Genomic DNA, 24,000 nt, shown 5'->3' on the forward strand with positions numbered 1-24,000 from the left:
CCTTCCGGTGCCCTTCTCTCCAGAGCACACAATAATTTCATGCCATATTCTGATATCTAGGGAGAGTGGGTATGAAATATCTGGTTAGCACAGACCTAGCTGTCTGACAAAGGAGGCATTGCTTTCTCCAGGCATAACTGCCAATTTTGTGATTGCTTCCAAACCCAAACTCACCCAAATGGGTTTGGATCTGGCCCTGGATGCGGATGCCCACTCACTGCCCATCTGGAAACAAGAGAGACTTCTCCAAAAACCCAGTGGGTGAGGAACACAAGGCTACCAAAGGCAGCCCCTGCCAGGAGCCAGTTGGGTCTAGAGGCCATCCCCGTGGCTGCCTCACCAGTCTTCTTTTCTTCACGTTTACTGCAGTCACCATCTAGAATTTAAAAATACATATATGGAAAAAGTTTAGTTATATGGAAATTTGCGCTCTATAGTTAGCAGACATTAAGGAAGAAATGGCATTTGGCTTCAAGAAGCTTACTTCAGAAGAGGAGATGAGACATGCAACTAAAATACAAAGCTAAACATGCTGACAGCTATTTAGTGGGAGAGATAATTCCATGCAGGCCAGATAAGGAATGGTTTAAGGCAGAAAACGCATTTTGGAATTCAACAGGTGAAAATGCAGAAAATTATTTGCTTCATGTGAAGTTAAGGCGTTGCAGAAAAAGTGTCCGGGAACAAATGTAAAAATTGAGTGGAACATTTCCAGTACACAGGCTGCTTCCTCCCAAAGAGCAGGGTTGTCATCTAACCCTCTGTGGATGCGGTGCATTGACTGAGTAGCCACTGTGCACCAACGCCTCTTCCGAGCCCTGTATATTAACTTTATATTAACTCATTTAACTTTCACAACAACTTCATGAAGTAGGCTCTACTATTAATCCTATTTTACAGATTAGAAAACAGGGCAGGATGCAGTGGCTCGTGCCTGTAATCCCTGTACTTTGGGAGGCCGAGGCGGGTGGATCACCTGAGGTCAGGAGTTTGAAACCAGCCTGGTCAACATGGTGAAAACTGTCTGTACTAAAAACACACAAAAAAAATAAATAAATAAAAAGTTAGCCAGGCACAGTAGCAGACACCTGTAATCCCAGCTACTCGGGAGGCAGAGTCAGGAGAATCACTTGAACCTGGGAGGTGGGGGTTGCAGTGAGCCGAGATCGCAACACTGCACTCCAGCCCAGGCAACAAGAGTGAAACTCAGTCTCATAAACAAGAAAACAGACCCAGAGAGATCAGGTAGCCTTTCCAAGTTCACACAGCTAGTAAAGAGAACCTAGGAACCTGGGATTAGAGCTTAGGCAGTGTAGCTCCTTGGTACTATTTAGCCAAGAGGTCCAATTCATCACAGTAATGACTTTACACACAAAACTGTAACAACTGGAGAAGATGCCAGCAGGAGGACTCCTTCACAGAAACAGAGAGAGCCTATTGGGCAGACGCTTTGTGACCCCCATCCTGCCCTCTACAGGATGGAAGGAAGGTCTTAGGGTCTGACTGTACGGCTGGCAGTCTAATTTCCCAAGAAAGCTTCTCTGACATTAACAGGATCAGAGGGAGGAGTGGCAGAGCTGAGAGCAGTGGGGATGGGATGGAGTGGGAGAGGGCGGTAGTGACAGAAGGGAGACCAGGGGCATGGGGTCTCAGCAGAGAGTTTTGAGGGAAAAGAGCCATCTAAACTGAATTTGCTGAGTGAAATGCAGTGTATGACAGTGGGTGACCCCACCCCCACACAGGACCCAACAAATCTTCAAAGGAAACTACAAAAAATACTTGATATGCTCAGATAGGCTGAGAAGGTGCATGATGAACAGTCAGTTTTATAAAGGAAGGCACAGAGCAGAAATGGAGAAAGGGACTGCCAGCCAGGAACTGGGTCACATACATTTAAAACAGAGGCCAGATAGAAAAAAAGTCAGGAAATGTGAACAGTACCCTGAAGTTCAGATCTTTATCAGGCTGTACCTGTGAAATGGGCTGCCCGAGTCTCTGCCTCTAGATATGAATGTAAAACATATGTTAGGGGACCAGACCGAGTTCTAAGTCTTCTACTATTAATATCATGTGGTCAATTTACTGACATAATTTCCCTCTATTCTCATTTCATGCCAAACTAGGGGGCACAGGGGAAATTATACAAGCACTTTGTTTGTGGTGAGCCAATACCCTCTAAACTTCCATTAATCTTGATATTTCACCTTGTAGTTACAGAAGAACAGTGACTCACTGAGAGTTACACAAAAAGCTAGGAGCAAGTTAACTAGAATCCACTAACACTTCTCCCTTCTTTTTAGAAGAGTCTCGGGTTGGTTTATAAAACAAACTCCAAGCTGGGCATGTTTCTGTCTCAGAGAAAGCTGGCCCCTGGGAGATACAGGTGATTGGAAAGTCGGTATGCATATGCAAGGTTTCCTTTCTTTTCAAGTCTTAGATTTGGAGCTTCAGACCTCTGGAAGAAAAAAACACAGGAAGTTCCAGGGACAGCTATAGGTCACAGAAACTTTCCTTAGTGTTACAGATGTACTGGGGTCAGTGTGGAAGTGGAGGATGGAGAATCCCATCCTAGAGAGCCCTGACCAGGGGGAAGGAGGAGGAAGACAGAGCCGAATGAGAGCTGGGGTATAAGGCCTGGTTCTCGTCTCCCACTGCCATGGTGCTACAAACCAGTGACGGTATTTTATTTTCACCCTCTGTCTGTACAGGCAAGGAAAATGTGCCTGCTGCTTAGCAAATAGCCCACTGGTTGCACCAATTATTATTTCAGAGGAAGAAAAAGCTGAAATATAGATATAATGCAGAAAGATTACTTTTATAGATTTTCTTTCCAAGATGTGGAACATTCACACAGGAAATGTAAGCTCTGCAAAAGAGAAAATTCCAAAGTTACTATATTACCTGTGCCAATACGATCGAGTGTGGCTATGGCAGTTAATGTCAGTATCACTTTGTTGGACATCTGATAACTCCAGATTGGGTTTAGTGAAGTGTACCATATGCGTAGAACAACAAGAACAATCTGTCCTAAAACGAATCCCCAAATTCTGAGGTATCTGTAAGTGCAAAAGTATTTTAAAACACTTTTTATGTGGACTCAGTGTACTATGTCCATCATGAATTTCACAGTTTCATAGAATAAGTAGCTGAAATAGTCTTGTTGGTAATCTGCAATAATGAACGTGACTTAGCCTCTATATAGCAACTTAAGCAACTTGCTATAATTCTTTAATTTTCAAAACCTTATTGAGATTGATGGCAAGTGTTCATGTCCTTGTTTTGGGAAAAGGAAAAAAAGGAGACTTCAACAAGGCCATATGGAAGGTAAAAACTATAACCTGGAACTCCTGGCCCCAGGTTTCCCTTTGGTAACTGACTATACTTGTTTGTCTATAAGTACATGAAACATTAACCATACCTTTGCAAATGACTTCCTGACCACCAAGTCACAGCTTGCACTATCAGCGAGGAAGATACCCCAAGTGCAAGAACCATCAGTCGAAGTTTGGCATTTGGAGCCTGGAAGGAGGCTATGCTGCCTACAAACAAAATAGGGAGAGCTAAGCAGTTTTGGCAAGCATGGATTGGAACTCCATAATCTGCATTTGATGAATGTTATCTGATACCATCTTTATACTCAGGAAGACATAGTTGGTGTATAATTTTATATATGTATTTAAAATTTGTATTGAAATACAATTCACATATCATAAAAGTCACCATGTTAAAATATACAATTCAATGATTTTTAGTATACTCATAAAGTTGTGCAACAATCACCACTATCAAATTCCAGAAAAATTTCATCACCCCAAGAAGAAGCCACATCCCCATTAGCAGGTCACTTCTCATTCCCTTCTCTCCACATCCCCTAGCCTCTGGCAACCACTAATGTATTTTCTGTCTCTACAAATTTTTCCTATTCTGGACATTTCATATTAAATTGTACAATATGTGGCCTTTTGTGACTGCCTTCTTTCTCTTACCATAATGTTTTCAGGGTGCATCCAGGTTGTAGCATGTATCAGTGTTTCATTACTTCTCATAGCTACATAATATTCCATTGCATGTATATACTACAGTATGTTTATCCATGTGTCAGTTGATGGGCATTTAGGTTGTTTCCATTTTGTGGCTCTCATGAATAATGCAGCTATGAAGATTTGTGTACAAGTTTATGTCTGAACAGATGTTTCCATTTTTCTTGGGTATATACCAAGGAATAGAGTTGTTAGATCATATGATAACTGCTTCTGTCACACTTTGCCAAAGCAGCTGTGCCATTTTACATTTCTTACATCTCTACCAGTAATGTGTGAAAGTTCCAATTTCTCCACATCCTTGCCAACACTTATTATTGTCTGTCTTTTTTGATTATAGCCAACCTGCTGGGTCAAAAATAATCTAAATTGATAGGAGTATGAACTGGTTTAATGGTTACTTACACAGTAATTAACCTTGAATATCTGAGGTGCCAGAAGTGAGATGGCATGTAACGCTCAGACCCTCTCTGTATTTATATAAGAATATCTCAGGACTCTAAAAACAAAGTTGTTTCATATCCCTAAGAAGCATTTGAAGGGAGTTTTAAAGCAAATCATGGCTTACTTCAGCCTCTGTTTAGCAAAAACAAAGCTCAATGGTCACCTGGAGCAGCATTTAGCAGAGAATGGCCACTTCCTCCTCAACTCTGAGTAATGTTCCCTACCTATTTCATATTTCCAAATATAATTCTACTTCTGCTCAAGGTGATAGGTTTTCACGGAGGAAGAAAGTGAAAAGGGAACAGGAAGCATAGAAATAAAATAGAATATCTACCCCAAACTTATTTTATATCACATCCCTTACAGTCACCAGAAGTTACTGGGCCAAAAATGGATTGAAGTAATGGAAACTATCCCAGTTTCCACTCAGTCTGTGGATGTATAGGTAAAGTCCACATAGGCAGCACCAAAGGTAACAAGAAATTACTACCTATGAGATCACTCCCATAAAATCAACCTGAAGTGTGATAAGAAAATGAATCTTGCAAGACTCAGAGCTATGGTGGGTCATGGAAGGATACTGTAAGTCAATGCCAGTTGAAATCAATTACTATATACTCAGTTCAGGATAGGAAACTTCATTTGTTATTTCTGGAGCTGAAAATTTCAAGACCATTTGACACGTCTTCCAATTCCTATGGACACCAACTTTGTAAAGGGCACACTTTTCAGGAGTTTTTACCACTATCCTTCTGAGTCTGAGTTGTTTTAAAAACAAGAGCTCTAGGCCATGAGCAGTGACTCACACCTATGATCTCAGCACTGTGGGAGGCCAGGGAGAATGGCTTAAGCTCAGGAGTTCGAGACCAGCTGAGCAACATAGCGAGACTTCATCTTTACTGACACAAAACAAAACAAGAGCTCTATACCTTTGTGGGGATCCACAGAAGTCAATGCACTGACTGTGTTGTGCCTTCAGAAAAGCGATGGCAGTGTCATAGTGAAATGTCGCTATGCAACACATGACTGTGAGTATATTTGCAGGATATATTTCTAGAAGTAGAATTTCTGGTGAACTGTGCTTATTTGTAATTTTGATAATACTACTAAATTATTCTCCATAGAGGTTGTGCCAATGGACACACACCAGCAATGTATGAGTGCCTGTTTCCCCACTCTTACTGCACAGTGCAGTCAGACTATTCTTTGCTGATCTACTTGTCAAACTATAGATAAGCATATCTGTATGTGTATAATTTATGATCTATACATTTGCTTCCATTTTTAAAACTAATTGTATTTCCTTTCCAGTGAATTGATCAGATCCTGTGCCCCCTTTTCTATTGAGTTGTTGGTCTCTTTTTATTATTGGTTTGTGGGAACTCTATATATTATAGAAATTAGCCCTTTGGCTAAAAGAGTTGCAAGTATTTTTCCTAGTTTCTTGTTTGAGTGCTTATTGTGGTGTTTGTCATCATAATCTTCACATTTCTTGTGAATTATTATTTAACAAACTTTTTAAAATGGCTCCTGAGTGTTATGTCACAGTTGGAAAGAAAAACACAATATATTCAAGAGTTGATCAGTTCTTTAAGGTATCTTTCCTCTACTCATTTCAATGATTTTTAGGTCTTTTTAGTCTGGCAAAAACATTGTAAATGTAAAACACATCGACTTTCAGTCTAGTCTTCCAATTACTAAAGCTCTTCTAAGGTAGTGGTAAGGGAAAGAGAAATATTTGATTTTTTTAAATTCAAACATTTAGCATTCAAAGAACAGTCTACATAATCTCACTTGATTTTTAACTAAAACAAAAAAACTTAAAGAAACTCTTTTAAATCTTACCGACAGTGATTATCCTCAGCAGGGTTAGCATCCACTTCTTGTTAACCAATTTCCAGAAAGGAGTAATTGTTAGAAATATTGGAGAAAGGAACGCTATACTAAAACTTTCCAGCCCAGTGAGTTCTAGTGTTTGCAAAGGAAAGTAATAGATCATCGGTCCCAGGTCATGGTAGAGAGACCAAGAAATATATCCTACAAAAAAAAAAGTTAAAGAGAGAAAGTGTAACTTCGGCATTGTTTCTAACAATAGCCCTATCCCTCCACTCCAGCCACTCAGGCTGGCCATTCTTCTTTATGACTCTGGCCTGAACTGGGTTCCAGTTGTTTCCACTGACAGGAAACAAAACGAGAGCACTACACCTGTGTAGAGATTCACAGAACTCGCTGCACTGACTGTGTTGTGCCTTAAGAGACCGATGGACAGAAAAGTGATGGCAATTTCCTAGTGAAATGTCACTATGTAATGCATGACTCTGAGTATATCTGTAGGATATATTCCCAGAAGTGAAATTTCTGGTGAAACGTACATATTCCCCCCCGCCCCGCCCCCTCACATCAGGCCCTGGTAGAGGATGGCTTCTTGCTGCCATGAGTCTCTCAGCATCCCTTGCTTGTTCCTTTTCTTTGCCCATATGGCTGTAGACAATCTCTTTATTAAGTCCTATTCATTTGGAACATCTGAGTTGAATTTGGCTTCCCATCAGGACGCTGACTGACAAAATTTTCTTACCTACATTGTCCCCTGTATAATGAAAAATATTGTGAGAGTCCAAAAGGGCAGTAAGCAGCAGGACTCCCTCCTACAACCCCAGACTACACCCAAAGCACTTGAGTGAGGCAGCAGTCATTCCCTTGAGTAGAACATTTTCAGTCCAATCCTTAGGAGGCAGTGCAGGGTAGTGGAATACCCAGATCTGAAGTCAGTTGCACCTCTGCCAATAACCGCTGTATAATCTTGAGCAATGATGATAATTAACGCTATGGGCACTTGCCACGCACTAGGATTGGTGCTAAGTGTTCAACACGGAGCATCTGTCTCATTCCTTATACAGCCCCCTATGCTATGAGATGGGTAGTATTTCCACTCACCTCTTATAAATGCAAAAACTAACTAAGCAAGAACAAAACAACAAGCAAAACGCTGAGACTCAGAAAGATAAATGAGTACCTAAGGTTACACAAGTAGCAAATGTCAGAGTTGCCATAACTCTAAGCAGCCTGGGTCCAAAGGTAGCCCCTCTAACTACCAGGTGTGGGGACTTTCTACCAACTGACTTTCCAACTCCGCTTCTTAGTCCGCAAAACTTTCAACCCCTTCAGAGTTGTTGGGAGGATTAAGTGAGATCAAATGCACTGAGTACTAGCACCTGAGGTACTTATTGAATGCTAGGCACTGTACATCTCCCAACTTATAGATACAGGCTGAGCCAGAAAAAAAAAAAAAAATAGTCTGAAGCCCTCCTGAGAATTACCAGCTCCCAGAAAATCAAGTTCTCAGGAAGGCGCCCCACCCAGACCAGAGGGATCTTTGTTTTGTAACGAACCTGGGATTCCAGCAATATCCCAAATGTTTGTCTGGGAACTTTCATTTTATTACTCACACAGCTCCGACAGAATTACACCAATAAAATTGTCCTTGGGATTTTGTAAAGCTGGTGAGAGAGCACATGAGACTCGAGTCCGATGCTTTTCGCCAAATGCCCAAGTGTGCAGCCCACACCAGGGCCACTTGTCCTGGGCCCAGTTCACGGCAGCAGCTGCCGCCGGGTGTTCACCTACAGCTCCTGGGGAAAACAGGTGCCCCTTTCCTTCTGAATTTTAAAGTTCAGCACTGAATTGTATTAAGTTAAACTTAAAGGCCACGGGTGGGGGTCTTTGGGGACGATACCGGCCTCGCGGGGTCAAGGCCGACACGAGAGGAATTCGCGCTCCTTGGGCACAATCCCAGAGCTGCTGGGAACTCGGGCGACGGCGTCTTCTGCGGGCGCCTCGCAGACTCAGTTTGAACACTTCAGTCTAGGTCTTTTCCTTTATTCCCCTCAGTAGGAAGAGTTCCCAGGGGAAGATAAGCATCTCCACTCTGGGCACGGAGCGCCCTTTTCCTCCTACCCGAACTCAGCCAACCTGGCCTAGCGCCGCGGCTCTGGACAGGGCCCGGAGAGCTGGCACCCGCAAACGCGCGGCGAGGCACTTCAGCTTACCCAGCAGCGACTCCAAGAAGATTTCTCTCCACAGCGAGGGCATCGCCGCGGCGCTGGGCAGCGCTTTCCAGGAAAGCCGTGCGGGCCGGGCCTGCTGCCCTAGCCCTGCGCCCCCAGGTCCCCGCAGCCGCATCCTCCCGTACCTGCGTCCGCGCCCCTAGTCCCCGCGTCCCCTTGCCAAGCGAGCCCCAACAAGCTGGCCCACTTGCCGAACCGAGGCGGGGTGGGGCCGGTCCGCCCGCCCCTTCCCGACCACACCTAGCCTCACCTGCCCGAACCTGGCCTGGCCGAGCGCCACCTGTGCGCGTTGCGCCACCTCGGGCGCCTCTGGTCCCCGCCTTCGCCTACTCGGCGCGAGCCCCAGCGGCACCCTTGGCCGGCGCAGGGGACATGCATCTCGACTCTGACTCTGCTATCTCGCCAGAACCCGGAGCAGCCCCGGGGATGCAGCGCTGCCAGAGCCCAGGAGGGAGCGAACAAGTGCAACTCCGGACCAGCGGTGCCTTCGTTTAGACGAGGCCCAGAGGGGTGTGCCGCGAGAAGAAAGTAGAGAGGAAGGACAGCTGGAGACCCAGATGGGGACCCTGGAGGAGCAGGTCCTGTACACCGGCTCCGGCGCTCTGGAAGCCTTAGGTGACCACGGGGCGCGAACCCGACCGTAGACATCTTCAGGCCAGGGCGACGCGTCGGAAGCGTGCCGGCAGGGCAAGGGCCACTCTTTCTCAGCTATGATAGTAAAAATGCAATTTGTTAATTGCCTCCTAGCAAAGGGGCCCAAAATTCTAGCGGCTCCAAGATTTTCTAGGAGGAGAGAAAGTAACTGACGCGAGTGGAAACCCAGCCCTCCCCCGGTTTATGAGTAATGATATTTGAGAGTGCTTATCCTGAAGAGAAGGTGGGAGACGTTCTGATTAATGTGGCGAGTGAACTAGGCCAGCTGTTTCTCGCTCAAATGTATCACACCCAGGATGTCTTGAACTTGTTTAAGAACCCCTGAAAGCAATTTATTTTAATGTACTTTAGTTTCTTAAGAAGAGCTTATTGTTTATCAGTTCCAGAAAGTTTGCTCTGAAATTAAACAATGATGGCATGCCCAAAAAGTATTAGAATCACATTAGCAGCAATCATTGCTATTAAATAGGAGTATTGAGCAAAGAGGTTTTGTTTTGTTTGAGACGGAGTCTTGCTCTGTCGCCCAGGCTGGAATGCAGTGGCATAATCTTGCAACCTCCGCCTCCTGGGTTCAAGCAATTCTCCTGCCTGAGCCTCCTGAGCAGCTGGGACTACAGGCACGCACCACCACGCCCAGATAATTTTTGTATTTTTAGTAAAGATGGAGTTTCACCTTATTGGTCAGGCTGGTCTCAAACTCCTGATCTCGTGATCCACCCACCTTGGCCGCCCAAAGTGCTGGGATTACCAGCGTGAGCCACCATGCCCGGTCAAGTAAAGAGTTCTTAATCGGTTAATTACTAGCTAGTACTCTCAATCTCAAGGGAAGATATATAGGTTAATGGAACAGAAGTGAGAGACTGGAGATAAACCCCCTTTTAGGGTCAAATGAGTTTCACAAGCTTGCCAAGACAATTCCACGGGGAAGAGTCTTTTCAAAAAATGATTCTATGACTACTATCTGTATGCAAAAGAATAAAGTTGGATCCATATTTCACACCATACACAAAAATGAACTCTAAATGGATCAAAGACCTAAATGTAAGAGATAAAACTGTAACACTCTTGGAAGAAAACATCAAAGTAAATCTTTGTGATCTTGAATTAGGCAATGGATTCCTATTATATATAAAACACCAAAGCACACGCAACAAAAGAAATAATAGATAACTTGGACGTCATTAAAATTAAAAGCTTTTTGCTTCAAAAGACTCCATCAAGAAAGTGAAAAGACAATGTACACAATGGGAGATTTTTTATTATTAATATACCTTAATATCTGGGATACATATGCAGAACGTGCAGGTTTGTTATGTAGGTATACACGTGCCATGGTGGTTTGCTGCACCCATCAACCTATCATCTACATTAGATATCCCTTTTAATGCTATCCCTCCCCTAACCCCCAACCCCCACCACGGCAGGCCCAGGTGTGTGATGTTCCCCACCCTGTGGCCATGTGTTCTCATTGTTCAACACCCTCTTATGAGTGAGAACATGGGGGGTTTGGTTTTCTGTTCTTGTGTTAATTTGCTGAGAATGATGGTTTCCAGCTTCATTCATGTCCCTGCAAAGGACATGAACTCATTCTTTTTCATGGCTGCATAGTATTCTATGGTGTGTATGTGCCACATTTTCTTTATCCAGTCTATCATTGATGGGTATTTGTGTTGTTCCAAGTCTTTGCTATTGTTAATAGTGTTGCAATAAACATACGTGTGCATGTGTCTTTATAGTAGAATGATTTATAATCCTTTGGGTATATACCCAGTAATGAGATTGCTGGGTCAAATGGTATTTCTGGTTCTAGATCCTTGTGAAACTGAACCACTGTCTTCCACAATGGTTGAACTAATTTACACTCCCATCAACAGTGTAAAAGTGTTCCTATTTCTCCACATCCTCTCCAGCATCTGTTGTTTCCTGACTTTTTAATGATCACCATTTTAAATGGTGTGAGATGGTATCTCATTGTGGTTTTTATTTGAATTAGGAGATAATATTTTTAAATCACATCTGTCCCACCACATTTATTTTGATCTCTATTTGAAGTAGGGCTTTCTTGTCATTCTCCCTTGATCTGTTGAAAATGTCTCCCAGTGTTCAGAAGTCCCTGGATAATTTTTTAATGTAATTTTAGAAATGTTAGAATTTATGGTGGCATTGATTGCTTTTTTAATGAGAAAACAAAAAGGAAGAATCAGATCATCTCTTCCCACCCTTCCATTATATCTCTGACTTCTTGGGATCCTACACATATCTGAAGGTCTCTTAGAAAACATTCTAGCTATTAGGTACCACTTTCCTCAGTATACAATTTTACACATTTGCCAGCCATCTCAAGTCACACTTGAACGTAGTCTCAAATGCATCATTCTTCTGTTATCAGGTTGGAAAATTTGTAGCACACAGGAAGCCCCACAGTACTGTTTCACCCAGCACCTTGCAGATACCCACAGCCACAGCTCTCTTCCCTGCTTCCCTCAAAGTTGACCTCAAAATCCTTCTCAGAAATAACCCTTCTCGGAATAATAATAATCCTTCTGGATAAACAAAATGTTGTATGACCATTCAATGGAGTATTATTCAGCCATAAAAAGGAGCAAAGTACTGATATATGCTATAACATATAGAATATATGAATATATGTTATACGTTATCTTGAATACATTATGCTAAGTGAAAGAGGCCAAACACCAAAGTTTGCATGTTGTGTCACTCCATCTATGTGAAATGTCTAGAATAGGTAAATCCATAGAGGCAGAAAGAGCATTGGTAGTCACCAGGGGGTCAGGGGAGGGCAGAATGAAAAGTGACTGCTTAAGGGGTTTCTTTTTGGGAGTGATGAGATGTGCTGGAATTAGATTGTGGTGATAGATGCATCATTCTGGGAAAATGCCAAAGCCATTCTATCTTACACTTTAAAGGGTGGCCCGGGAGTGGTGGCTCACGCCTGTAATCCCAGCATTTGGGGAGGTCAAGGCGGGCGGATCATTTGAGGTCAGGAGTTCCAGACCAGCCTGACCAACATAGTAAAACCCCTTCTCTACTAAAACACAAAAAAAATTAGCCCGGCCTGGTGGCGGGCGCCTGTAATCTCAGCTACTTAGAAGGCTGAGGCGGAAGAATCGCTTGAACCCGGGAGGCGGAGGCTGCAGTGATCCAAGATCGTGCCACTGCACTCCAGCCTTATCGACAGAGCTAGACTCCCTCTCAAAAACAAATAAATAAACAAAAATAACAATAAAAGGGTGAGTTTTATGGGATGTCAATTTTTAAAGGAAGAAACAATTGTTCATAGCAGCATTATTAATAATAGCTAAAAAATGGAAGCAACCTGAATGTGCATCAACTGATTGATGAATAAACAAAATGTGGAGTATCCATGGAATCGAATATGATTCAGCAATGAGAGGGATGAAGTACTGCTATTATGCCGACATGGATGAACCTTGAAAACATTGCGCTAAGTGAAAGAAACTGCCTATTGTATGATTCTGTTTATATGAAATGTTTGGAACAGACAAATTGATAGTGATGGAGGGTAGATTAGTGGTTGCTTAGGGCTGTGGGGACATGTGGGATAGGAAAGGCGACTAATGAGTACAGAGTTTCTTTTAGAGGGAGATGAAAATGTTCTAAAATTAGATCATGACAATGGTCGCACAATGGTTGTACAACTCTATGAATACTTAAAAACTTTGTGTTGTATATGTTAAATACTATTTGAATTATATCTCAATAAGGCTATTTTTTAAATGCAATTCTTTCTAGTTAAATAGTTTTCAAATGCTTTGGTTGGGATTTCAGTCATTTTCGTGTCAAGTGTTCCCCAACATGTGAAGGACCTCAGTGACTACAGACATCAGACACTGCATTTTCCTTCTCTGATGCCCTTATGTTTATTTTCCATGCACCTATAGAAAGCATCTAGCTCAGTGCTGTGTGTGCCTAGCAGGTGCCTTGTAAAGTGTGTTCCTTTACAAAGCTAAGTGCTAGGAAAAACTTTACTTCTACTAAGGATGCGATGTGCCTTCTTCTCCACCCAGAGCTCAATTTTTGGTTTTAGTGTTTTTGGTTTTATTTTTTGCCTCATTAACCTTTTGATCACAGTTAACCACAAGGAAGTCTGGAAAATGCAGTCTAGCTGTGGTCCCAGAAAAAGAAAGAAATCAAGTTTTAGTGAGCAGCTATCTGTCTCTGCTACAAAAACTGCTTTATATATAGGATTGTTTTGAAATTTATTTGTTTATTTATTTAGAGATGGATTTTGCTCTTGTTGCCCAGGCTGGAGTGCAGTGGCTCCCTCCACCTCCTGGATTCAAGTGATTCTCCTGCCTCAGCCTCCGGAGTAGGTGGGATTACAGGCACCTGCCACCACACCCAGCTAGTTTTTGTATTTTTACTAGAGGTGAGGTTTCACAATGGGGTGGCTGGTCTTGAACTCCTGACCACAGGTGATCCACCTGCCTCAGCCTCCCAAAGTGCTGGGATTGTAGGCATGAGCCACTGCGCCCAGCACATATATATATATGCCACCACACCAGAGAAAGTTTTAAGGCACTCAGCACAGCACCTTTGGTATTCACAGTATTCAGGAAATAGTACTTATATTATTACAAGTATACCCCCACCCCAATGTTTCGCCTTGTGCCAAGCACATGGTAGGTCTTCAGAACACAATTGGTAATTATAACAACAGCATCTCCATCCTGCACTCACTTTAATTGCCTTCTCTAGCTTTCTACAACTCATTCTGGCTTTTTTCCAACTGCAGAGACAAGAATGGCACTGAGTATGCCAGGAAAAATTTCATCAAAAGACCCCCCACCCTTCTACAAAGGAATCAAGATGTTTCTGCTGTGTTTGCAATCATTGTTCAGATTTGACAGTTTGTCCCTCAGTGGCACATTATGGGAAAGTTTGTCATGATTTCTAGCACTTTCCTATGTAATTTTTAAGTATAGTTTGAATTATTGTTCCTATAACAGGTTAATTATGAAGTTGCTTTTTAATTTCATTCCTAAATATCATAAGTCAAATAGGATACTCATAAAGTCGAATAGAATGTTCATATAAACTTCTTGCTCTCCATAAGTTTTGCTGCTGTTTAACTACTAATACTATATATTAGTAGGCTGGAGTGCAGTGGCGTGATCTTGGCTCACCGAAACCTCTGCCTCCTGGGTTCAAATAATTCCTGTGGCTCAGCCTCCCAAGTAGCTGGGATTACAGGCATGTGCCACAATGCCCAGCTAATTTTTGTATTTTTAGTAGAGATGGGGTTTCATCATGTTGGCCAGGCTGATCTCGAATTCTTTACCTCAAGTGATCTGCCTCCCTTGGCCTCCTAAAGTGCTGGGATTACAGGTGTAAGCCACTATGCCCAGTCTGATATTACATAATTATTACCTAGAACATACAGGATATGAGTTATCATATGACCGATGACATAACAGCATCATTCAGTTTGACTTGTCTCGTGAGTATATCGATTATATGCAAGTTTACTGTTGCCATGTCAATTTTCATATTTACAGTCTGCCTGGTTTTAATTTAATTTTGAAGGCCACTGTCTTTTCATTGTTGTTGGAATCTCTTCTTGGACCTCAAGTTACCATTTGCATACTTATTTTTTTTTCCTTTTTTTTAACATGGAGTCTCGCTCTGTCCCCAGGCTGGAATGGAGTGGCACTTCAGCTCCACCGAAGCTGAGTTCAGTTACAAAGGTCTATTTCTCCCTTGTATCCCTGCAACTGCACTCCATCATGATCCAGAACTCAGGCTGAAGGGGCAGGCTCCACTTGCAGGTCTCATAGAAGACCACATCTCCTTCTCTCACACCCAGCAAACATGGTGTCCAACACAACCTCAATGGGGCAGCATCTATGCAAAAGAGGCAGGAAGCGTTTTGAACAATTAATGCAATCTATTGCTGCCCTCTTTTTTAACAAGAATGTATAGTTCTGTTCTTTTCATGTTAATTTGTAATTGATTAGTAGTTATTTAATGATCATCTTTGTTTTGGAGGTTTTTTGAGTTAAAAAACTATATCTCATGTTCTACTGAAGAACATATTACAAAGCACACAGATTTCCATTTATAAATATCTGATCAGATATATATGAGGCTATAACAGAAATTATTCTTTTTGAGTATATCTAGTTCATTACTTTTGCTAGGTTCTTTTCTTTTTCTTTTCTCTTTCTTTTTTTGAGACAGTCTCCCTCTGTTACCCAGGCTGGAGTAGAGTGGTGTGATCTCAGCTCAATTCAACCTTGACCTCCAGGGCTCAAGCAATATTGATCATCTTTTGTTACCTGCTTTTTGTCTAATACATTAAGAATATTTTCTCATGTCAATAAATATTCTTCTGCAATGTGACTTTTTTTAGACACAGGGTCTCACTCTGTTGCCTTGACTGGAGTGCAGTGGCATGATCATAGTTCACTGCAGCCTTGAACTCCTAGACTCAAGCAATCCAAGTAGGTGTGCACCACCACGCGTGGCTTTTAAAATTTTTGTAGAGACATGGTCTCACTATGTTTGCCCAGATTGATCTCAATTCCTAGTTTCAAGCAATCCTCCTACCTTGGCTTCCAAGGTGTTAGGATTCCTAACACTTGGCTTTCAAGTGTTAGGATTACAGGAATGAGCCAAAGTACCCGGCTGCAATGTGACTTATAAATATTAATAGTAACATCATTTCATAGCATGATTATATAATTTACTTAACTATTCCCACTTTGAGGGCTATTTAGATTGTTTTGTTTGTGGGAATAGTCAAAGAAACAGACTCCCCACCTAGAAAACATGAACACTTTTTTTTTTTTTTTTTTTGGTCACACAGTTTATTTTAAACAGAGAGTTTACGTGTCTCCAACAAAAAGTAGTGAAATTCTCTAAGGAGCTGATGGTCCTTGGCTCTATTTTAGCTAGAATCTCCAGGGCCCTGGGTTTTGCTTAAGATCAGCAGACTCAGACCCCAGGTGTTGTCCAAGTTTACTCACCCAATGCTATCTGAGTTTACATTACTTATGCCTGTAATCTCAGCACTTTGGGAGACTGAGCTGGGCGGGTCACTTGAGGCCAAGAGTTTGAAGACCAGCCTGGCCATCATGGTGAAACCCCCATCTCTACTAAACATACAAAAATTAGCCAGGAGTGGTGACATGTGCGTATAATCTCAGCTACTCAGGAGGCTTGGACAGGAGAATTGCTTGAACCCAGGAGGCAGAGGTTGCTGTGAGCCGAGAACATACCACAGCACTCCAGCCTGGGTGATAAAATGAGACTCTGTCTCAAAAAAAAAAAAAAAAAAAAAAAAAAATGCCGAGCTTGGTGGCTCATGCCTGTAATCCCAACACTTTGGCAGGCCGAGGTGGGCGGATCACAAGGTCAGGAGCTCGAGACCAGCCTGGCCAACATGGTGAAACCCTATCTCTACCAAAAATACAAAAATTAGCCAGGCGTGATGGTGGGTGCCTATAACCCCAGCTACTCAGGAGGCTGAGGCAGGAGAATCTCTTGAACTTGGGAGGCGAAGGTTGCAGTGAGCCGAGATTGCACCATTGCACACCAGCCTGGCGACAGAGCAAGACTCTGTCTAAAAAAAAAAAAGAAAAAATTAGCAGACTTCCATTCTAACTGTAAAGAAACGAAGGCATGCACTTTGTCTGCCTCTCTCCACTGAGACAGGTGGGTTTCTTTCCTTGAATGGAAAGAAAGTGGAAGCCCCCTATGGCAGAGGAGGTTAACTATCAACCAAATGTCATGCTTATCCTCCATCATCTATACAGTAGTTCCTGGAGAGGAACTGCCAGCCAGGGGCTGCATTTCTCAGCTCCCCTGGTATCTTCAGGGTCTTGTGTGATTAGTTCTCACCAACTGAATGTGACCAGAGTCACTGAATTGTGTCATTTCCAGAAAAGAAGATTTAAAATTGTTTCCTCTTCTGCTTGTGATAATAAGGCCCTAGGGAAAAGCTGAGCCACAAGAGGAAGGGAGCCCTTGCTGGGAACACTGACTTTGAGCTGTCATGTGTGATTGTCTTAGACCACCAAAATGATGTGGTTTACTTATTACAGAACTAGCATTGCCCAGACTGCGACACTCCCAGCCTCCTTTTTCCCCCCAGAGGGTTAAGAGGGTATAAAAATTAAAGGGAATCCCTTAGAGTATTCATCCTATGCCCCTCTAGGCACAGGAAAGAGAGAAAGAGAATCAAGTTACAAAATGGGAGTTTAATGTTTCAACTAATTTCTCCTCTAGGAATTGTTATGCTGCCTGAGATGACTATTTGCTCAGTAAACACCATCCAGGGCAATCAGTACAGGCAGAGATCCAGTCTTCCCACTCCCAGAATACTCTGTTGGATTTTTAAACAGAGATCACATGTGAAATCACCACGTTCTTCAATGGGGGTGAACGTGGTTGGAAAATGGGGGAAATGACACAACTATGAATAATGGGACCTCAGAGATAAACCAACCTGTGTTTGAATCCCAGCTTTAACTTTCAGGAACAATGGCCAAAAACCATGCTGCATAACTGATCTGAAAAGATCTCCACTGACTGAACTGAACACCAGATTCCCCAGTTGCCCCACTGCCATGTCAGTGCTAGGAACTCAACTACCCCGAAACTGCTCCAGCCACCAGCACCAAAGCCACCACTGCCCCTCGACCTTGCCTTTTCAGCTACTGTTTCTGTCATCACTTCCAGAGAGGGTGGGTCAATACTGGTCCTTTAGGAAGCAGACCAGACTCTAAGGCTGGAATTAGAAGTGGAAGGAATTAAGAGGGAAATGCTCATGAAAGACAAAGAGGGAGGGAGCAGGAGTTGGAAGGGATAACCTTCAGCTGTGGTACAGATCTAGCACCGTAGAAAGGAGCAGGGGAAGGAGAGGAGTGGGTAAGAAGAGACTCAGACTGTAATGACCTCTACAAACATCTCTGCCAGGCAGCAAGGGAGCCTATTAGAGTATCTAGCACTGGGGAGGAATGGCCCAGCTCCAGTATCCTCTCTGTGCCCATTCATTGACTGGAGCTGCCTAGATAGAACAGAGACTCATGGAATGAATGCTGCAGCAGATGCCAAAGGCTGTCAGTTAATTACACTCTTCACAGCAGGTTTTCTTGAAGGCATATCTGAGTGGCACAGCTCCATGCTGCCAAAGGAAAGCTTGGCATCAATAGGTCCTGGGTTGAAGTCTAACTGACGGAGATTAGACCACATGTCCTTGCTGCAAGAAAGCCTAGAAAAGCAAGTGACTGGCATTTTCAGCACCAAAGGAGAAAAGGTCAAAACAAATGAGTGTCCACTATAGGATGTAAATCACTGAGCCCTGTGCCTGGCATACAACAGACAGCTGGATGAATGGAAGCTGCCATCCTCACTAACCACACTGAGAGGAGCAGGGAGAGTGATGGAAGGAGAATGAGTTGTTGCATCAATCTCTCCTGGGTTCACATCTGGGCTCCAGCCTTCCAGTGAAATCAGACAAGCTACTTAACCTTTCCAAGCCTATTTCCTTATCTGTAAAGCCTCCTTTGCAGAGTTGTGAGGATTTGAGTCATGCATCACATGATTGACCCAGAGTAGGCTCTGAGAAGATAACAGTGCTAAAGTTACTTGGTGGTAAGCAGAGTATGAAGCATCAAGATTAGAGTGAAAACTCTGTGGGGGGTGGGTACTGCACTGCACCACATTCATCTTTGATTTTTTTTTTTTTTTTTTTTTTTTTTGAGACCAAGTCCCACTCTGTCACCCAGGTTGGAGTGCAGTTGCACAATCTCGGCTCACTGCAAGATCCACCTCCTGGGTTCAAGTGATTCTCCTGCCTCAGCCTCCTGAGTAGCTGGGACTACAGGTGCCCTCCACCATGCCTGGCTAAATTTTTGTATTTTTTTTAGTAGACACAGGGTTTCACCATGTTAGCCAGGCAGTTCTCGAACTCCTGACCTCAGGTGATCCATATGCCTCAGCCTCCCAAAGTACTGGGTTTACAGGTGTGAGCCACTGTGTCTGGCTTCATCTTTGATGTTCTGATAATCAGTAGCAGAGCATGGCATATACCAGGTGCTTAGCAGATATTTGGTGGGTGCGAATGACTGAATGAGTGAATGAATGAACGTTGTTTCTTGTTGATAGATAACAAAGACAAAGTTGCATAAATCATTCTAAGCTGGGATTTTTGTTCTGCAGACTAGTTCTTCCTAATAATATTCTCCCTTCCCCTTCATTTCTTTTTCTTGCATTCTATCCAATCACTTCAAGGAGCTTAAAGATTACATAGTCAAAAAGTTTATTTTATTTCATTATTTTTATCACAGTGAAATTTTTAATTTTATTAAAATAGTTCTAAGAGTCACACAGTAAGGACAAAACTTCTTTCTCCTGGTCCTGCCCTCCCATCCCTAATTCCTATTCTTCAGGGGAAAACATCTCGGTAGCTGCTTTTTCAGTGTTTACTTCCATATTGCTTTTTCTTGATTTTTAAAAATTTTGACATCATTGTTTTTATTGGAGAAGATGAAGGGCTAAATCTCTTAGAGTGCTTCTCCCCTACAAACACATGCACACAGATACATAACATGCACACATGCCCCCCCCACACACACACCCCTTCTCCCATTCAATATAGTTGTATCAACTATTTCACAAATTTTGATTAAATCAATAATGTGTTTAACATATTAAGATTGCATCACTGCTAATCATGCAGAATGCTTTATTATATTTTATTTCTCATCTAATTATTGTATTCTCTTCAGTTTATAATTGATTTTTTGTTCGTTTGTTTGTTTACTTAACTGTGACAATCACAAACTCATTCCCAAACTATCCTCCAGCCCTGTAAAACCTCAGGACAGTCAAGCCCATGAGGTATTCTATCAGCTCCCTTTTTCCCTGGAGTCATCACTCCTGGTGTTCTCTGCTCTTCTACTCCAGTCTGGGCAATCTGCTTTCCAAGCTTGCTGCAGAGCTGTTGTCCTGAACTTCCCTTCAGCCTCATTGGAGACATTGCTTCATCTCTGTCCTATACTAGACTCCCTCTTTATAGGATCCCATGTCTTCCTCTTGACTGGTTTACTCCAGCAGCTTCCTGAAAAACAGTGCATGGGAAGTAAGTTGTTGTTGTTGTTGTTGTTGTTGTTGTTGTTGTTGTTTGAGGCCTTTCATGGCTGCAAATGTCACAATTCTACACTGTGCATGTTAGTACAATCCATTGAGATTGAAAAATTATTAGAATAGGAAACACCATATTGCAATTATTCATCCCCAGGTCTGGACAAGTGCGACAGGAATTCCAAAATAACAGTGACTTGAACGAAATTGAGGTTTTACCTCTGTCACGTGAAGTTGCCAGGGCTTTTGTGCTCGCTCCACAGGCGTCAGGAGCCTGAGCTCTTTTATCCCGGTGCTCACCATTCTCAACAGGCATCCTTTGTTTCATGGTTCAGGATAGCTGCTTCAGCTTCCGGCTTCACATTCTCAGTCTAACTTACAAGAATAAGAAAAAGGAAGGACAAGGACAGGGACCACCCTTTTGGGACATTCCCTAAAAGTTGCATACCTGACTTCTACTTCCAACCCATTGACCAGAATGCACTCATCTGATTGCATGAACAGTCTATCCTTCTTTTACCCTTGTGTTTAACCTTACTTTAATGACACCTCCCACAGATTTTATTGTACCTATATGTCTGTATCATTACTATTATTAGATTTTAAACATATGGTGTGATGTAAACATGCCTCTTAATTTTTATTATATCTTCACTTAGTAACCCAGATGTTGGGTGCCACTAACCACTACTTCTGTTTTGTAGGCTATATTAAGTTTGAAATGCAATATTATCATACTCCCCCAGAAGAAAGTTCACTCCACAAATCATTAATAATTTTTGAAGGTTAGCCTTTTGTCTTCCTAGGGAACTTTGTCCATATTGGTAATTTATGTATGTATGTATGTATGTATGTATGTACGCATGTATTTAGAGACAGGATTTCCCTTTGTTACTGAGGCTGGAGTACAGTGTCACAATCTATAGCCCACTGCAGTCTTAAACTCCTGGACTCAGGCTCAAGTGATCCTCCCACTTCAGCCTCCCAAGTAGCTAGGACTACTAGTATACACCACTACATCCAATTAATTTTTTAAAATTTTGTGTAGAGATGGGGTTTGTATTAGTCTGTTTTCACACTGCTAGAAAGATGCTACCTGAGACTGGGTAATTTCTAAGGAAATGAGGTTTAATTGACTCACAGTTCTGTTCTGCATGGCTGGGAGTCCTCAGGATGGAAGGTGAAGGGAAAGCAAGGCACCTCTTACATGGCGGCAGGAGGAGCAGATGCAAGTGCCACACTTTTAAACAATCAGATCTCATGAGAATCCACTCACTATCATGAAAACGACATGGGGGAAACCACCCACATGATCGAATCACCTCCCATCAGGTTCCTCCCTTGACACATGGGGATTACCATTCAAATGATATCTAAGTGGGGACACAGAGTCAGACCATATCAGGGCCTTGCTATGTTGCCCAGGCAGTGGTGCAATCATACCTCGCTGTAACCTGGAATTCCTGGGCTCAAGTGACTTTCCCACCTCAGCCTCCCAAAGTGTTGGGATTATAGGCATAAGTCACCACACCTGGCCAATATTGGCAGCTTTAGGCTTCAGAACTATTTTTATCTTTTTTGGTGGGGAGGTCATGTAATGTAAAGCAGGGGAAGTATTTTGTGTTTCCCACCATGCAGAGTAAGGTGGTTTGCATCAAGAGAAAATAAATTCTACATTAATAAAAGGGCAGAGAAGAAAGAAGTTTCTTGGATTAGATTGATTTAGTCATTCCAAAATGTATACATATATCAAAATATCAGCCTGGCATGGTGGCTCACCTCTAATCCCAGCACTTTGGGAGGCCAAGGCGGGCAGATCACTTGAGGTCAGGCGTTCAAGACCAGCCTGTCCAACATGGTGAAACCTCATCTCTACTAAAAGTACAAAAATTATCTGGGCATGGTGGCGTGTGCCTTAATCCCAGCTACTCAGAAAGTTGAGGCAGGAGAATTGCTTGAACCCAGGAGGTAGAGGTTGCAGTGAGCTGAGATCGTACTGCTGCACTTCAGCCTGGACAACAGAGTGAGACTCCATCTCAAAAAAAAAAAAGAAGAAGAAGAAGAAGAGAAAAAACTATCAAGGGTGCACCACCAAAACTATACACAATTTTTACTTGTCAATTACAAATAAAGGACCAGGCAAGGTGGCTTATTCCTGTAATTTCAGTACTTTGAAGACCAAGGCAGGTGGATCACCTAATCCCAGGAATTCAAGACCAGCTGTCTCTACCAAAAATACAGAAAATTAGCCAGGAGTCATGGTGTGCACCTGTGGTCCCAGCTACTCAGGAGGCTGAGGTGGCAGTGTCACTTGAGCCTGGGAGGCTGAGGTTGCAGTGAGTTGAGACTTCACCACTGCACTCCAACCTGAGTGAGAAAATGACACCCCATCTCAAAAAATAAAAATAAAAAATAAAGGAAAAGCAGGGAGGAAGAAGACTCTCGGCAGCATTCGAGCCCCTCATTCTGTTTTACAATCCAGCTGCATCTGTGCTCTTCCCATGGTTTGGTTGTTCAATAGTTCCATGGATCCTATTAGTCAATGTGTGAGTCAGGGTTCTCCAGACCAACAGAACCAATAGGATGTGTCTGTGATATGTGAGTGTCTGTGTGGTGGGAGAGGGGGGTGGAGAGAGATATTTATTATATGAAATTGGCTCATATGATTATGGAAGCTGAGAAGCCCCAAGATCTGCAGTTGCTAAGCTGGAGACCCAGAAGGGCCAATGGTGTAGTTCCAGTCCAAGAGCCAGGAGGCTCAAGACCCAAGACGACCAGATGTTTTGGCTTGAGTCAGAAGACAGAAAAAGACTGACTGCCAGCTCAAAGTGGTCAGGCAGGAAAAGTTCCCTTTTTTATCTGGGGGAGGGCCAGCCTTTTTGTTCTATTCAGGCCTTCAACTGGTTGGAAGAGGGCTACTCACATTTGGGAGGGCAATCTGCTTTACTCAGTCTACTGATTCAGATGTTAATCTCACCCAAAATCACCCTTACACACAAACCCAGAAATAATATGTAACCAAATATCTGAGCCCTCCAAGGCCCAGTTGACAAATAAACTTAACCATTACAGTCAGAAAATTCTCCCTTTTAATCCAAGACCATTTAGTCTGGGTTTCAGTCACTTGAAAACAAAGTAATCCTTGCAGTCGGGTGTGGTAGCTCAAACCTGTAATCCCAGCACTTTGGGAGGCCAAGGCTGGAGGATTGCCTGGGCCCAGGAGTTCAGGAGCAGCCTGGGTAACATAGTGAGACCTTGTCTCTAAAAAAAAAAAAAAAAAAAATTAAAATAATAATAATAATCCTGACATTCATATTCAAACTTGCTTATTGTATTTGCAACAGAGCTTTCTTATTGTGCACATGGCTAGTTTCCTATGCAAGTGTGTGTTGCAGGGGGTGATGAGGGCAGAGGATGGGAGGGTAGGGGAGGTTAGGGAGTGATGGCAAAAGGGTATGGATTTTCTTTGGGGGATGATGAAAATGTTTCAAAAGTGATGATAAATATACAACTCTGTGGAAATATGAAAAGCCATTTGTCCTGCAGCAGATTTAAACACAGTTCCTAAAAAAGGAGTGGTGATGGCAATTAATATCCCCACAGAGGACCAGACAAGCCATGTTCCTGTAGCAGCAGAGCCAGAAGTGCCAACAAAATTTATCCCTGTG

At 42.8% G+C, this 24,000-nt stretch overlaps 2 protein-coding genes across 2 annotated transcripts in view; one reads left to right on the forward strand and one right to left on the reverse strand.

Annotated features, from left to right (window-relative positions):
• The window catches only part of CWH43 (cell wall biogenesis 43 C-terminal homolog), a 95,952-nt gene extending 87,247 nt beyond the window's left edge, over positions 1–8,705 (reverse strand). The window contains exons 1-5 of the mRNA XM_050790205.1: positions 8,531–8,705; positions 6,330–6,521; positions 3,419–3,539; positions 2,902–3,056; positions 175–376 (exon numbers count right to left, since the gene is read on the reverse strand). Of these exons, the coding sequence (XP_050646162.1) occupies positions 175–376; positions 2,902–3,056; positions 3,419–3,539; positions 6,330–6,521; positions 8,531–8,663 (803 nt within the window). The 5' untranslated portion in view covers positions 8,664–8,705. The remainder of the gene's footprint in view (positions 1–174; positions 377–2,901; positions 3,057–3,418; positions 3,540–6,329; positions 6,522–8,530) is intronic.
• OCIAD2 (OCIA domain containing 2) overlaps positions 1–24,000 on the forward strand; it is a 1,147,735-nt gene that overhangs the window by 1,047,524 nt on the left and 76,211 nt on the right. The gene's annotated exons all lie outside the window — the stretch shown is intronic.

Source organism: Macaca thibetana, chromosome 5 (assembly GCF_024542745.1).
Source record: "Macaca thibetana thibetana isolate TM-01 chromosome 5, ASM2454274v1, whole genome shotgun sequence".
Classification (NCBI taxonomy): Eukaryota; Metazoa; Chordata; class Mammalia; order Primates; family Cercopithecidae; genus Macaca; species Macaca thibetana.